We start from the raw sequence: 16,238 nt of genomic DNA, 5'->3' as shown, positions 1-16,238 counted from the left end.
CCACCCCCACCGTGAAGGGCCCTGGCCTGGGTGTGAGGCCTGCGACAGGCTTGTGACCCACATTCCCACAGGGGACTTTCCTCACTGGTCTGGGTGTGACCCCACCCCCAGGGACATAGTGCTGGTGTGAGCTCAGCCCTCTGACTAGGCCTCCGATGCCGGTTCTCCACAAGTTACGTAGCGGCCCAGCCCCTCATTGGTCCTCTATTCTAGAGCAAGGGACAGGGGTCATTGGTTGTTGGCATGGGGCTGGGATCGTAGGCCAGGCGATAAGTACTTTTTGTGCCTCTTCTTTGTACCAGACACTGCCAGACCCTGGGATTCAGCTCAGGCCCTCTCATGGAGCTCACAATCGAATAGGGGTTACAGGCCAGCCCACCCATTGTAAATAAATATATAAACACACGTGGGCAAAGTGCAGCAAAGGATAAGTGCTGTGGCAACAAGGCAGATAACAGGGGCCTCACCTTGTCCGGGGTTGGGGGAGAGTTTCTCAAGGAAGTGGCCTTGCAGCCGAGACAAGAAGAATTACGGGAACTGGCAGGTGAAGGACCAGAGGCCGGGAGTGTCGAGGAACTGAGAGTCACGTGTGGAGAGAGCGAGGGGGTGGAGATGCGAGAGGCCTCTAAACACCGCTGCTGGTTGCGGGCCAGGGCGGCCCTAACCCATCTCCCCGGCCCTTCCAGAACGGTTTGACCATCACTGCCCTTGGGTGGGCAACTGTGTGGGGAAACGGAACTACCGCTTTTTCTACGCGTTCATTCTTTCCCTCTCATTCCTGACGGCCTTCATCTTCGCCTGCGTGGTCACCCACCTGACGCTGCGTGAGTTGGGGATGACGGTGTGAGTGCGGGCGGGGGCAAGTGGGCGGCCCGGGCCGGCAAGCTCGGCCAGGTCAAGGGACTGTGGTCGCTCTCCCTCGAGCCGCGCCCTCTCCTGTCTCTTCCTCCCCAGGCTCTCAGGGAAGCAACTTCCTCTCCACTCTGAAGGAGACGCCAGCGAGATATCCTTTGTCGGCAAGGGGGAGCCCTGGTGGGACCTGAGGCCCCTTCACTGGGGCGGGTCCCCGCACCTCATCCCGTAAACAGGGGAATGGAGTAGAGCCGACGTTCGCGCTCTAGAATCCCGTCTGCCAGCTGCTTCTGTTCAGCCCCAGGCTGGAGCCGATTCTGAATGGACTCTTGTGGAGCTGGGATGGCCGAGAGCTCTCAGGGCCACAGTCCCTGTCCTCCCTTAAGACACCAAGCTCCCCGGACCATGCCGTGTCCGCAGTTCTGGTGTTTGGAATCCTCAGTTCCCTCTACCATCCATCACCCTGGGCTCGTCCTGCCCTTGGGGTGCTCGCAAACCCTGCTTGGGGCCCAGGAGGTGATCTGAGATCACGGGAAGCTTACAAAGTTATATCCTTTCTGGGGAAGTGGCTCCCCGGGAGGATGGGTGAGAGAGGCTGGCGAGGCCAGCTTCCAAGCACGGGGAGGCTCCCGGCCCCCGTGTCCGTGTGCCTCCTTGACCGCGCTGCTCACCGTGCTGGAGTTGGTGATCTGCTTCTTCTCCATCTGGTCCATCCTGGGCCTCTCAGGGTTTCACACTTACCTCGTCGCCTCCAACCTGACAACTAATGAAGACGTGAGTAAGGCTGGAGCAACACCTCATCCCTGGGCCCGATCCCAGGATGGAGGCAGGGCTGAGGGAGCCTGGAGCAGCCGCAGTGCAGCCCTGACTCTCAGACTGCCAGGGAAATGCGGGTGGAGACGTGAGGTGACCTGACATCTCCTTCCAGTGTTCAGGGCTGGGCCCCGGGAGACCCTGTGCAGGCTTCCGAGGCCCCCTCGGTGCTGGCTCCCAGGGTCCCGAGGTTGCTTTCTCCCTAGCCCCGCTAGAGCAACACTCACACCATAGCCGTCATTACATTTGGCCGGCTCATTACCATTTCCAGAGTTCTTACAGTTTCCGTCATCTCTTTGGGTCCTTTTGCCAACTCTGAAGCAGAAGGAACGAGGATGCTTTTTCTTCATTTGATGGCTGAGTGACTTGCCCCAGGTCACCCAGCTGGAAAGGGACAGAGCCAGGGTTGCACTCAGAAGCTCGCTGTGCCCACCGCGCTGCCCTTGTAGACAGCGGTGATGTGCCTGTTCTCAGGATGTCCTGGGGCTCTCTGAGGCATCCTTGTTGAGGGGGCTGGCCAGGACAGAAATGTGAAGCTCCATCAACCTCCTGACCTGCTGCCTTGTAGATCTCTACCAACAAGCATTGTTTGAGCACCCACTGTGTGCCCAGCCCTGGGCCAGACCTGACCGCCCACCCCCCTGCCCCACCATCCTTCCAAACAACAAAAAAGCAAATGAGAGCATCTGTTCCAGGGCTACCATCTGATACTGCTCAGAGGCCCATTGACCAACAGAAAATACATTTCTTGATCTCAGCCTGTCTTTCGGGGAAACAAAACTTAACATGCCCAATAGGGTATCACATGCTGGGTGATTGGTACAGAGCAGAAATGATGTCAGCCAGCTTCTCCCAAGGTGACTTCCTGGGGGCTGTTTCTGCAGGATAATACTAGGGGTTAAGCAAAAAGGGGTGTCATGGCCAAATAAGTTTGGAAAACTCTAGGTTAAACTCAAGTCAGTATCCTTTACTGCTAATCTCCTTAATGCCTTTGATAGCCGGCTTCACAGAGCTAGAGATGGGCAAGATTTCATCTAATGCTCCGACAGTGTTACCAGAGAGTTCCCTATTTTTCAAATGAGGACTGAGACTCAGAAGTGGTGATCTGTCCAGGGTCATGCAGCAAGTCTGTGGCAGAGCCAGAGTTCACGGCCAGGTCAGCCTGAGCCCTGTGCCCTTGCACTATCCTCCCTCTTGGGTGGCTGGACAGAGAAGGAAGGATGCACCCACAAAGTCTCCTTTGGAGGCTTCTCTTTGGCTCTGCTCTGTCTTCTGTCTTGGTTAGCGCCTCCTCTTCTGGGTGCCCCCCAACATCCAGCAGTCCCCCACATCCTCACTGAATGGCCTGGGTTAAGGGCATGCTCCCTGCAATAGACTAGCCAGAATTGGTTTCAGAATTTGCTGATTTTCCCCAGCCTCTAGAACAAGTGAAATGAAGGGAGGTACCTGACCCCGAGCTCCTTCCTGCTTGCAGATCAAAGGCTCGTGGTCCAACAAGAGGAGCGGTGAGGCCTCTGTCAATCCCTACAGCCATAAAAGTGTTATCACTAACTGCTGTGCTGTGCTCTGCGGCCCCCTACCTCCCAGGTAAGCCAGCGGGTACAGGGGAAAGGTCATAGGGCCTGGCCTGGCCAGGCCAGTGGGGGGTGGCCCTGTGAGTCTATTCCTCTGAAAGAGGTTCTGGAATCAGCAGACCTCTCCCCACACCACAGATGCCCTCTGTCCACCATCCCCTGCTGGATGCACTCAGGACACTTGTCACGTAAAGGAATTCTGTAGAGAGTTTTAACTTGTAATCCCGTGCGATCATTGTAGAAAAAAATTAAGTACAAAATACTAACAAGAGTGTTGTATATCACATGTAATCCTACTCCCCAGGGATAACCACAATTAATGTATTGTCCATGCTAGAGTGAGGCTGCCTTTCTGGTGCTGAAGGCTGGACTGGGTGGGGCCTCCGTCTTCCTCCTGGCAGAGGAGAGCCCTGGTGGCTCAGCCCTGCTGGGAAGCGCCCCCCTCTGTCCTGACACCAGGGGGCGCTAGATGTCCAGCTCCGGAGTTAAATTGGGCACTGTGGGGGCGGGGGAGGGAGGCTGGTAAGACTTCCCAACACCATCCCCACCTTCTCCTGCTCAATATCCAATATGCTTCTCTCCGATCCTGCCCCCGGGGAAAGGACAGTAGGAATTGCACCATCTCCCAATGCCCTTTCATCCTTGCTCTTCCCCTTACCTGCAGCCTGGGAGCCCGACAGAACGCTGGACAGTTTGAATTAATAGTGGATAAAACCTGTGGCCGAAAGCCAAGTGTCCAGAGTACAGAGAGGGCCCTTCCAGAAGGGAAGGGTCTTGAGCCGCCAACTGGAGAGCAGCTCCCCTTTCCTCAGCCTTTCTAGGGCTGGGTCTTTCCTTGGCTGGGAGATGGACCATGCCATCCAGCCCCCGGCCTGGAGCTCTGGTGTCAGGCAGGGCCTCATGTGTCCCCCCACCTTGTATTTTGAAAGCCTGATTGACCGGAGGGGATTTGTGCAGTCTGACACCGTGTTGCCCTCGCCCATCAGAAGCGACGAGCCAGCCTGCAGAGCCAAGCTTGATGCCAGCATGGTAGGAGGCCACCCCTGAACCGGGCTCAGTACTTGCCACCTGCTGGCCTGTATGCCCCTCCGCACTCACCTGCCGCCCTCCACACCTACCAGGACCCTCCCCATTTCACCCGAAGGGAAGCAGAGCTGCCAAAGACTTTTTAAGTCTTTTCATATTTATTTCCCACCCTGCGTGGCTTTCCCCACACTGTGCCATGGCTGTACCCTCTGCTCCCTAAACCAGGTTCCCACGGTCTTGGGCGCTAAATTCCCCCAGCTGATCAGTGGCAGGAGTGACAGGAGAGAGCGGCCAGGGCTCCTGAGGCTGCCCAGGGGACCACGCCAAGCCTCTGCCGTGCCTCCGAGCCGTGCCCCGTGCGAGTGAGGGTGCGGACTGAGTGTGATGCCTCCAAGGTGGGAGAGCTGCTGGGCCCTGCTGGGCCAGGGTCCAAGGGGTGAAGCAGGACCGAGGAGCAATCGGCTCTGGACAGCAGGCTGTCGGAGAGGATGCTTCTGTGGTCTGCTTTGGTCTGTGGTCTCCTTCATTCTTTTTGTGATAGCCATTGTTCTTTCTTCCATTTTTGTTTTTGTATGGAGTTGGCCAGTAGACTAGAGCTGGGGCTCCAGGTAGAGAGGGCAGAGCTGGGGGTGGCAGGGGTAGCCTGTGTCAGAGGAAGCCAAACCGGAGCCAGGCACCCGAGACCTCAGCTCCTGCATGATTCCTGGGCAGCACACTAGGAAGCGGGGGCCTCGCCCTCTCTCTGCCCACGGACGGTTCTCCAGGGGCCCAGCCTGGCCCCTCACCTTCCTCCCAAGTCAGGTCTGGGGATGGGCAGGTTATACTCATGCTGGCAATACTTGAAATGGGTTTATTGATGCTGGGTATTTTGCACAATTTTATAGACCTCTTTTCTACATAGGCTTTTTTAAATGGAAGAAAAATGAAGTCAGCCACATTGCTCTCTGTGTAGTGCCAGGTTAAGGGTTATCAGAAGGCAACTTGGTTTTAATAAGTTTATTACAAGAGACCTTCTGGCCGTGAGTGAGTGAGTGTGTGTGTGTATGTATGTGTGCGCTCGCGTGCCCGTGTGTATGAATGTGATTGGCTCCCACTCCCCCACACCCCCTGGGCTGCCTCACTCGCCACTGTCCCCCTTGGGTGTCGGCCGGTGGTGGCAGCAGCGGGAGCAGCCTGAACCATGGGCACAGGGAGTGTGTGCATTGGTCACAGGAGACCCCTGGGCTCCTGCGGCAGTTCAGCCTCATCTTCCTACCTTCCCCTCCTCCAAGGACTTCAGACAAACAGTGGCTGGTACTCAGCCGCCCAGCCCCCAGGTCAGGCTTCCAGCTGGGACCTGCCCAGACAGGCTGGGGCCTGGTCAGGTGGACGGGGTAATGGCTGTGGGGAGTGGCTGCCATCCTGCACGCCACACTCCTTCCTCCAAGGTCTGAGTATGGGACCCAGTGCCAGGGGCTAGAGTATGGGGAGTCGGCCAACTGGAGGCCTCCCTCCAGAGAAAAGGAAGGAACAGGGTGGGCCGAGAGACGAGTGAAGGTTGGCCTAAATCTGGGTCAGAAACTTAGAGGATGTCCCTCCTCTCCTGGGAGTTTTAGTTTCTTGTCAAAATAGATAGGAAATTGTCCCTCTGTCTCCTTCCTTGGCCCTTTAAGTGGGCTGAAGCCCTTGGAAAGTGACATAGGAAGTCCTCGCATCTTGTCCCTCCTTGCTGCAGAGGCTAGTGGGTCACAGGCAGCTGAGAAGTGGCAGCTGCAAGGGGTTCCCTCTGGGAGCAGCAGCTTCGCCCCGGCCTCAGGACCCTGGGCCATGCTGCCACGGCAGTGGGGGTGGGGAGGAAGCTGGCTAGAGGAGGGGACTCCTACCTGCCTTTTATTTAAGCCAGTATTCTTTGTTCCTGCTTGTAATAAAATTTTTGTTTTTAAGAATTGATTCGCTTTGGTTTGGTTTTTGTTTGCTCTTTCTTTGCTGAGGCCCCACCTGGCAGCTCTCTGTTCTTCCAGCCAAACTTGGTCTTTCCTGGGGAGACAGAAAGAAGGCGGCCCAGTGACCTGGCGAACGGTCTCCTCCCCTGGCTGGAGTCTGTCTGCTGGAGGCTGAGCAGAGGGGGCTGCAGCTAGGCCCCCGCAGGCGTGTAAGAAAAGGCCATCCTGTCTCTTCTTTGTCGCCTCTACCTTCCCCTGCCTTGGGGGCTTGGAGACCCCTGAGTTCTTCCTCCTTGCTGTCTTTCCGTGCTGACCCCCAGGGACTGCTCAGCTAAGAAAATGTTTATAAGGCAGTGGATTCCAGATTGAGAGCCAGAGCCTCCCTGGCCCCCGCCCAGGCAGCAGGGCCCGGCCAGACAGCTCGTAACGCTGGCCCACCTCTGGTATCTCCCCCAGGACACCTGTCAGGATTTTGCCATCTCCTGCACAGCCTGAGGGGAGCTAACAGGCCTCTTTGCAGAGGGTTAGCTGGTAAGACTGTATCTCCCCGTCAGCCAGCACCGCCCGCTCCCCTCACACACCGTGTCATCCTCATCGCATGCCTCGCCATCCCCACGGAGCCCGTTCATCTGTCTGGTGTGTGGTGTGGTGTGTGTGCTGGTCGTGGTGGGGCCCCCAGGACTCCCCCCTAAGCAGAAGGGCCGGGGTGTTGGGGCAGGTCTAGAAGCCCAGCCCCACTCTGGACTGAGGAAGTGGCTTCGCACGGAGCAGCTCCCCAGCACCTGCTCCGAGGTGCCCGGGCCCCTTCGGGTGGCGTCCTGGTGTGCAGGGGCCCTTGATCACTAACACTGTGTCCTGGCTTCCTGTCCCTGCAGAGCTTTCTCTCACCTGCTTCCTGTCCCTGCAGAGCTTTCTCTCTCCTGCTTTGTTGCCTGCTGCCCAAGCCTTGGCCCTTCTGTGGGGAAGAGGCAGGTGCTGTGGCACCCCTGTGGGCCTCCTCTCTCCTCCCGTACTCGCTAACCCTCTCTCTTCTCCCTCTTTGCTCTCCTGCCCTGGATCTCCAGTGTGTGCGGGGGCTTAAGGACCTCCTGAGGACCGCTGCTCTCTGCCTCTCCAGGAGCGGCCTGGGGGGAGCCAGGCACCCGGCACCTCCACCTGCCTAACCCGGGCCACCGTCTGTGCCTACAGGGTCTGCCCCCAAGCCTGCCCCACACGTGTTCTCACTAGGGCCCCCCATAGGAGGCAGGGGCTGGCCTCTCTGCCCCCGCCCCCCTCCACGCGGCCAGCGTAGAAAGCCATAAAGCGCACGATGACATAATACTATGCTGAAACTCGCCCTCCCCTCCTCCGCTCTCCTTCCCCTTCCCCGGATCTGTAAGGAGTCAGGACTCTAGGAATCTTGCCTTAGAGCCTGCCCAGCCCCAGAATCGGGCACAGCTCTAGTCGAGCCCAGCAGGTTTCTTCAAGGAGCCGTCTGGGGTGCTGACTGTTGCTGTTGAACCAGTTCGGTGACCGTCCTAAGCACAGCTGGTCTGACGCTGTTCCCACGGCGCCACCCCCACCCCCGGAGCAGGTAGGATGCCAGGAGAATGCTTGTACCCTTTGCTCCAGGCACTGAGGGACTGAGCTGGCTCTGGCAACCCCGTGCTCTCCAGAGGAACTAAAGGAAACCGGGCCGGGCCTAGGAAGTCTGCTGAGCTCATGGGCGTGCGGTGGGTGCTGCTTGTCTGCTGTCCTGTACCTTTTTTAACCAAAATAAAGATTTCCCTCTTCTTGCCATACCGTTGGCTGTCTGGTACCACCTCTGCTTTGGGGTCCAGGGCTGGGGCCTGTGATGAATCTGCAGAACATCGCCAGCCTTGTCAGCTGGTCAGTGCTGTTCTGGAGATTTAAAAAGGAGGCACAACGGAGCCAGAAGTGACACAGGCAGAGTGGCTAGTGTCATCGTCACCCTGCCCCTCTGGAACTCCTGGTCTCAGTTCCAGAGACCTTAGCTGACCTCTGAACTTGGGAAGGTCCCAGCCTAGGCTGGGACAGAGGGTTTAACTCCAGTCAGGGACTGTCACACCCCTGAACTGAGCCCAGCCCAGGGTAACAATGGAACCTTCCCTTTCCCCAGCTGCCGCCCCACATCGAGATACACACACAGTGTTCTAAGAGCTAAAAAATAATTACGGTGGCCATTTAGCAAGGGCTTTGCCCATTCTCTTCCCTAAACCTATGAAGAAGGCAATGGCAGCCTTTTTACAGGTGAGGGAACAGAGGCTCAGGAAAGGCACGGAAATTTCCCAGGGTCTCCCAGCTGATAAATCCAGGATTTGAACCTGATCTCTGCCCCAACCTCTGACCCTTCTGCACCACCCAAGGAATGAATTTGGCTGCTGTGGGAGGAGGGGCTCTCAGGGAGAAACCCTAAAATTAGAGAATGTCATTCAGAGCCAACAGGGGGCTTAGTGATGATCTGTGTTGGCCTCCTTGTACTGATGGGGAAACTGAGGCCAAAAGGCAGGAAGGGACCTGCTCAAAGCCTTATAATAGAGCTGGGATGCAGTTTCACCCCCGGACCTTATTCCATTCTCTTTCCAGTAATTCCACACTGTGTCCTCGACTGGAATGGCCTAGGAGACGTAGGGCACTCTAAACAGCAGCACCTTGAGGAAGAAAACTCAGATAGCTGAGTCACTTAAAAGTAATCTCTCTCCCAAAGGCAACCAACTAGTACAGCGCGCTCTTAGCTGAATAACTGAACCCTTGTTCACAGCTAACCAAGGGAGAAGGTGCCATAGTTTCTCAAGTCACCTGTTTAATTTGATCATTCCAAGACTGAAAAACTTTCCTAGGAAGCTCTTTCTGAAATCTAACCAGAATCCCTCCTGCTACAATCCGAGCCCTAGCCTTTTTCTCAATGGAGGTAGATAGCAACTGGTTGCTATCTTGTCTATGCCACAACCCTTCAAAGCCTGTTCAAAGCCTGTTATTACTGGCTAAGACGGATTGGTTGTCTGTGAGACCAGAGGCTTTGATCCTGCTGGTAGGATGGATGCTGTATGGGAGGGTGGGGAGGTAGCAGGCAGGATGAGGAAAGCCCCTTTGGGCTGCGGCCCCCGCTCCTGTCCTGCTGACTCAGGTGGCTGACGGTGGAACTTCGTGCCCTGCCAGGGCCTGCTACCTCCTGCCTGCCTGGGCTCCTGGACTTGGGAAAGGGAGGCCTGGAGGCAAAGGGAGGTGCCTGAGACAGGAACTGAGTCAGGACCGACAGACAGGCCAGAGCGGGCAGGAGGTGTTAGGTAGCCTGGCTCCCAAATTCACCCCTGAGCTTCTTTGGCAGGGGAGGGGAAGAAGTGAAGAGGCGTCGTTTCCCCTGCTCATTGCTGGGCTGAGGGCATAGAGCTTGTGGTGTGAACCATCAGGTCTCCTGGCTTGAGTGGTAGGAAGAGCATGCTTCCTCCCTTGCGACAGAAGCATCTCCAAAATTCCTAGGCCTATCAGGCCCTGCCCTCCAGGTTTCTAGTGTTCTGGGATCTCCTGCTTTCCCCCAGGACTTGGGAAAGCCTGAGCTGGATGACTAACACGAAGGAAGGTCCTTGGGGGCCCAGGGCCTGCGCAGGCCAGAGGAACGTCTGGGCTGGAGAGCGAGGAGGCAGTGCTGAGCGAGTGCATCTGACCATTCATTCGTCTTCTCTGCAGCTGGGCAGGGTCTGGCCTTCGGCTGAGGCCTGGTTTGAGGTCCTTCCTTATTTCATAGAAACCAGCTCCATATTAGTGCTTTGAGTGTGTATGTTTATAATAATAAACATTGTTATCATGTGGATTTTTTTTCACACAATATTAATAGTTACCATCCACTCTACTAAGTGCTTTCCTCACAACGAGGCCCGTTTTATACTTAGGAGAACCAGGGCTCACAGAGGCTAAGTCACTTAGACAAAGCCACAGCAGCTTGTGAGAACTGAACCCAGGCAGTCTGATTCCAAAGATATTAGGCTATTCTGTCTGTCATAGAAAAATAATACACATTCACCATTGGTAACCTGAAGATACTAGGAAAATCAAAAGGAAAAAAACCCCACTTAGACTCCTACTACCTAAAGATATACTCTGTAAATTGGTACTTTAGTGTACTTTGTTTCTAGCGTTTTCCGTGTCAGTGATCTAAGCAAAGCCTTCGGGATGGCAAGCCTAAAATCCCTTCTGCTTTCTTGGCAGATCTCATCTTTGGGCCTCAGAGTTCTGGCCTCAGAGTCCCTCCAGGAGGGGAGGGTGGGTATTCAGACACCGAGAGGAACTGGGGACCGACCGGCCTGTGAAATAGTCCTGGTTCAAGGATTAAACTGGCTGGATCCCAGAGAGAGAGAGGAGCCCCACCCCTGAGTCCCATCTGAGCTTTGGCTAGGGGTGGAGCAGATAAGCAGGAACACACCCTCATAGGTGCAATGCCAACACCTTTAGGTGAAATTCTTGGCTGACACAAAGATAGCACCTCAGTGAACAGGGACAGAAGATTGGCAGCAGAGCAGTCTCCATCTCTGAGGCCTCTGCCAGGGGTCAGGGGTGGGGCCATGGTCAACGGGAAGGGGCAGGGAAACTTCGGAGAGGCAGGCTGGGTAAGGCAGCACTCAGCTAGGACTGCTGCCCCGTAAAACAAAATGGCCTGTGTGTGGGCTTCCCTGGTGGCGCAGTGGTTGAGAATCTGTCTGCTAATGCAGGGGACACGGGTTCGAGCCCTGGTCTGGGAAGATCCCACGTGCCGCGGAGCAACTGGGCCCGTGAGCCACAACTACTGAGCCTGCGTGTCTGGAGCCTGTGCTCCGCAACAAGAGAGGCCACGACAGTGAGAGGCCCGCGCACTGCGATGAAGAGTGGCCCCCGCTCGCCACAACTAGAGAAAGCCCTCGCACAGAAATGAAGACCCAACACAGCCAAAAATAAAAAAATAAATAAATTAAATAAATTAAACGCCAAGCATTTGAAGCCCTTAAAAAAAAAAATGGCCTGTGTGACAGCCACCTCCTTGTTTTCGGTCCTGTCTCTCTCCCCGGTTACTAGCATCCCGCCCTGGGGAAGCAAACTGGGCAGAGTACCCAGGTGGCCTGCTTCCCGGCCTCTGACAGAAGGCGGGCTGAGTCAGGCAGGAAAGTGGGATAGTCAGTGAGCTGGGTCCCCACCCTCTGTGAGCCCCACTGATGCATGATGGCAGGTGGCTGGGAGGGGCGAAGTGATCTGGTGTGGAGAGCCAGAGGGTAAGTCCTCAGACAAGTGGCAACAGGCCACCAACTTGAAAGGGAAAATTGTGCTGTGATGGGGAAGGTATCCAAAAAACCTACTGGGTGACTGATTACAAAGACTGGGCTGGAGCGTCAGAAGCCGATCGTTAAACGCCTCATTAAGTGGCACCCTGAACGCTGCTGCTTGTGCATTTTGGGAGCTCAGAGGCAACAGGACCCTGAGGGGGAGTGAGGAGTGGGGGATGGAACCATTTCAGGTAGACTCTGGAAAAAGCCTGCATCTTACTTCTAAATACAGCCTGGAACTCACAAGTCAGAAGCCCTGATGGGAGAGAAGCCAAAGCTGTGTGACCCTGAGCAAATCTCATCCCTCGCTGAGCCTTAGTATTCCCATCTCTGCAGTGGGAGTAGTAGTCACAGTCCTGCCCATTTCGCAGAGACACAGCAGAGACTATAGATCACGGGTATGAAGGTGCTTGGGAAACTACAGCCCTACCTAAACAATGAGTTATCTCACCTGAACCAATGGGGGAACTGTACCTGGCAGGATCAGGAGCCCCATCCTCCTGCACCTGGCTTCATGGGCTCTGCCTAGGCCCCCAGTGGTCAGGCAGCTGAAGCCATCCTCAGTCCCCGGAAGGACACGGTGAAGGAGGATCTGATTTGAGAAACTGGGGCAGCTACCTCATGTGGGAACGTAATGGAAACCCTGAAGAAGAGGGGGCAGCCTGGAGGCTGGAGAGGTGTCGGTGCAGGTGTGGCCAACGCCCAGATTTCTCCTGCTGACTGTCCCAATGAGTCACCCCACATCCCAGCCCTTTCACCTTTAAGGAAGAGCCGGAAAGGGTGTGGTGGGGAAGAGGAGAGGAGGCAGGTCTGGGGCCCCAGTCCCGCCCTCTGCCCTCCCCACCCTGCTGTGGGCCTGGCCTTCCAGCCAAAAGGCAGGCCAAGAGCAGGAGAGGCACAGAACCCGGCATTGGTTCCAAGGCAGCCAGTTAGCCTGCCGCCTGCCTGTCTGTCCCCAGAGCCATGGAGCGAGCCAGCCTGATCCAGAAGTCCAAGTTGGCCGAGCAGGCTGAACGCTATGAGGACATGGCAGCCTTCATGAAGAGCGCCGTGGAAAAGGGTGAGGAGCTCTCCTGCGAAGAGCGCAACCTGCTCTCAGTGGCCTACAAGAATGTGGTGGGTGGCCAGCGGGCCGCGTGGAGAGTCCTGACCAGTATTGAGCAGAAGGGCAACGAGGAGGGCTCAGAAGAGAAGGGCCCGGAGGTGCGAGAGTACCGGGAGAAGGTGGAGACGGAGCTCCGGGGCGTATGCAACACGGTGTTGAGCTTGCTGGACAGCCATCTCATCAAGGAGGCCGGTGATGCCGAAAGTCGGGTCTTCTACCTGAAAATGAAGGGTGACTACTACCGGTACCTGGCTGAGGTGGCCACCGGTGATGACAAGAAGCGCATCATTGACTCAGCCCGGTCGGCCTACCAGGATGCCATGGATATCAGCAAGAAGGAGATGCCACCCACCAACCCCATCCGCTTGGGCCTGGCCCTGAACTTTTCCGTCTTCCACTATGAGATCGCCAACAGCCCCGAGGCGGCCATCTCGCTGGCCAAGACCACCTTCGACGAGGCCATGGCTGACCTGCACACCCTCAGCGAGGACTCCTACAAAGACAGCACCCTCATCATGCAGCTGCTGCGGGACAACCTGACGCTGTGGACGGCCGACAACGCCGGGGAAGAGGGGTGCGAGGCTCCCGAGGAGCCCCAGAGCTGAGCTGTGCCCGCTGCCCTCCCTGCCCTGCCCGCTCATCCCCCACTCCTGGCAGAGAGGACTTGTACGGGGTGGGAGGCCCAACCCTTCTCCCCAAATGCTCTGCCCCAGCTCAGAAAGGCTCCACAGAGAGGAACCAGCAGAGCTGAGGCCACCTGGAGCCAGAGGATTCCATGCTTCCTGCAGCTGTCAGGTGCTCCTGGCCACTGGTCATCCCACCCAGCCCTGCTCTCTGCACCTCCGCCGCCCCCCGACCCCACCCCTGAACCTGGCCACTTCCTCCCCACCCCGCCCCCCTCCTGTCCCTGCTGCCTCTGGATCTTAGGAATTGAGGAGTGTCCCACCCTTGTGGCTGAGAACTCAATTGTGTGGCAGAGGCTGGAGATGAGAGAGAGAGAGCGCGTGTGTGCATGCAGCGAGCAAGACCAAGGAAGCGAGGGAAAGCATGTCTGCTGGGTGTGATCATGTTTCCTCTCAATAAAGTTCCCCTGTGACACTCCTCCTGTCTTTTCCAGTTATTGCAGAGGGACAGGACAGGGTTTGGTGTATGAGTTACAGAGACGCTCCCATGGGGCTGGCTCAGTGACCCGCAGACAAGATTCTGGAGCCAGTGACTCCAGGAGAGAGGCTGGGGGTCCAGCTCTCTCCAACAGGGTCTGGTCTGGTCCCCCCAAACTGGTCCGTCCCGGGAGGGTCAGGTGAGAGCAAAGACGGCTTGGAGGCTTCTCTGCCGGGGCCGCGGGGCGGGAGGCTTAAGTGCTCAGGTCTGAGGGGACAGGAAACCAGTGCAGTCTCAGGTGTGAGGTCCGAGGACAGCGCCGGAGGGGTACGCTGCAGTGAGCGGCTCTGGGCACCTGAGATCTGAAAGAGGGAAGAGTCATTAGATCTGAGCGGAGGGGAGTACGGCCTGGGGCAGGGGTATGACGCCGCCTTTAAAAGCCCAGATCTGAGAAGACCGCCCTCCAGCTTTCGGAGATGGGAACAAAAATGAAACGGGCTGACGACGAGGAGACTCAAGTTGAGTGGGAAGGGCCGCGAGGAGCGCGTCCGGCCTTGGCCGGCGGAACCCTACGCCTCCACGCCTGCCCCGCCCCCGCCCCCGCCCCCCGGCTCCTAGCGGCAACATGCCTAAGTATGCGGCCTCCCCGCTCGGCCAGGACTTCACAGCCCGAGGCTGGAGGCGGGCCCGAGGCCGATGTCATCCAATCACGGGAGGGAGATACTCAGGGTACCGCCCCCGGGGCCCGACTGACCAATAGGAGAATGAGCAGCGGACTGCGCGCATTGCGTCTTTCCTCCGCCCATCCGGCCCCGCAGGCGCCGAGACAGGCTGCGCCACTGAGGGGCCCCCGCCCCCCGCCGGGTGCCAGAGGCGGCGCTCTCCCGGTTTCACTCGGACGAGTTGCCACCCGCCCTACCCGAGAGCTCGGTATCCTCAGAGCAGCGGGACAGGGCGGGGCCGTGCGGAAAAGGAGTCCCTGCCCTCTGAGTCATTTGCTCTACCGGTGGTGCCTCGGTCTGGCCGGGCAGGCAGGATGGGCTAGGAAAAGGCCCCCAAGGTGTCCCCATCACACTCCGGAGCCCAGGCAGCACTGAACTGGTAACCAGGAGGCTTGGAAGTGTCCCTGACTGGCTTGGAAAAGCCATTATACCTCCCTGGGCCTCAGTTTCCCCTTCTGTATCATAAGGGGCTTGGACTAAAGGCTTTCTAACGAAAAAATGTGAAGTTAAAACTGCCTGCGTTTGACTCCCAGCCTGCCTTGGCCAAGGCTCTTCACCATGCTTACCTTCTGTCCTCATTTGTGAAGTGGGGATTAAAAAATAGTACCTTCCTCTCAAAGTTGCTGTGAAGTTTGAGCAAATACATGCATGTAAAGTAGCCCATAGTACATATTCAATACATGTTACGCATTATTAATCCTTCCAGCATCAACAGTCTAGGATTTATCCAGCATTTCTGTGCCAAAAGCAGAATAATCAGGCCCAGTACTGAGGCACAGCTTTACTGCCAAATATGACCTACATGATCACTGGGCCTCCCGAGAATACTGGCCTGACATCAAGTGGTCACTCCTCCACCTGACAGTATTGGGGAAACTCAGTCCAGCCTCATCAGGTTCCCCAGAGTCCAAGTTTGGTCACACCCATGGGACTCAAAGGGCTCTTATCAGAGCTTCTAATTCTACAGGGGAAGCTGGCAGGACCACTCTGATGCTTTCTGGGTCCCTCGTTTTCGCCTCTCTTTTCCCAGAACGGTGTTGGGTTTCAAGGTTCCAAACCAGGCAGAGACTCTGGGAGAGGGCAAGTGACTTACCCTCAGCTCTGGAAGTGACCTGGTTTCTCTTACCGGACAGGTCTGGTGACTTTCTCTTAATGGGTAGGTCCTGAGAAAGGAAATTCTTTCTTTTCTCTCAGCATTTGACTTTTGCCTACTTCCTCTACACCGCTCATGGCTGCCCTCTATGGGGAAAGAAATGAGCTACCCTAAGGTAGCGTGTTGGTGTTGACAGATTTTAAAAGCAGATGCTATGGATTGGAATATCACCAAATCAGACAGCTAGCTGTGAGCTGGCTTAGGCACCAGCTTCTGAACTGGGTCCCAGACTTTTCTATCTAAAGCTTTCTTAATGTTACCCAGGGTGGGGTCTCAGTGAGCATTTCTTGTCATCTTTTCCTGGCCTAAATTTGACATTTAAAATTTTTCAGTCCTATGCAATATTGTAAATCAACTATACTTCAATAAAATTAAAAAAAAATTTTTTTTTCAGTCCAACTGCTAATGTATATGGAATTTCTCTGGGGTGATGAAATGTTCTGGATTTAAATAGTGGTGATAGTCGCACAACTTTGTGAATATATGAAAAAACACTGAACTGTAAACTCTATAATGAATTTTATGATATGTGAATTATATCTCAATTAAAACAAATCAGTCCCAGAGGGCAAAGTTGGTAAGATTGCCAAGTTCTGCTGGAAATTTCGTGGTGGCCACTCTTTCCAGTTGTCCTCTCCACTTGAGCACTTTCTTCCCCCCCCCACCCCCCCACCCCCCC

General features: G+C 56.1%; 2 protein-coding genes across 2 annotated transcripts in view; both read left to right on the top strand.

Annotated features, from left to right (window-relative positions):
• The window catches only part of ZDHHC18 (zDHHC palmitoyltransferase 18), a 21,634-nt gene extending 17,208 nt beyond the window's left edge, over positions 1 to 4,426 (top strand). The window contains exons 4-8 of the mRNA XM_007459106.1: positions 687 to 824; positions 955 to 1,003; positions 1,524 to 1,626; positions 3,140 to 3,252; positions 4,169 to 4,426. Coding sequence (XP_007459168.1) covers positions 687 to 824; positions 955 to 1,003; positions 1,524 to 1,626; positions 3,140 to 3,252; positions 4,169 to 4,286 — 521 coding nt within the window. The 3' untranslated portion in view covers positions 4,287 to 4,426. The remainder of the gene's footprint in view (positions 1 to 686; positions 825 to 954; positions 1,004 to 1,523; positions 1,627 to 3,139; positions 3,253 to 4,168) is intronic.
• A 7,944-nt stretch (positions 4,427 to 12,370) lies between these two features.
• Positions 12,371 to 13,685, top strand: SFN (stratifin). Its single transcript, XM_007459105.1, has one exon. The coding sequence runs from the start codon at positions 12,442 to 12,444 to the stop codon at positions 13,186 to 13,188; it is 747 nt and encodes a 248-aa protein (XP_007459167.1). The 5' UTR covers positions 12,371 to 12,441; the 3' UTR covers positions 13,189 to 13,685.
• The last annotated feature ends 2,553 nt before the right edge of the window (positions 13,686 to 16,238 follow it).

The sequence above is a fragment of the Lipotes vexillifer genome, unplaced genomic scaffold, assembly GCF_000442215.2.
Source record: "Lipotes vexillifer unplaced genomic scaffold, Lipotes_vexillifer_v1.1 scaffold496, whole genome shotgun sequence".
In the NCBI taxonomy this organism is placed as follows: Eukaryota; Metazoa; Chordata; class Mammalia; order Artiodactyla; family Lipotidae; genus Lipotes; species Lipotes vexillifer.
This window is presented reverse-complemented; position numbering and strand designations above follow the sequence as displayed.

Bases quoted from the DNA above. Each gene is read 5' to 3' on its own strand.
- SFN (XM_007459105.1), top strand. From the start codon at position 12,442: ATGGAGCGAGCCAGCCTGATCCAGAAGTCCAAGTTGGCCGAGCAGGCT.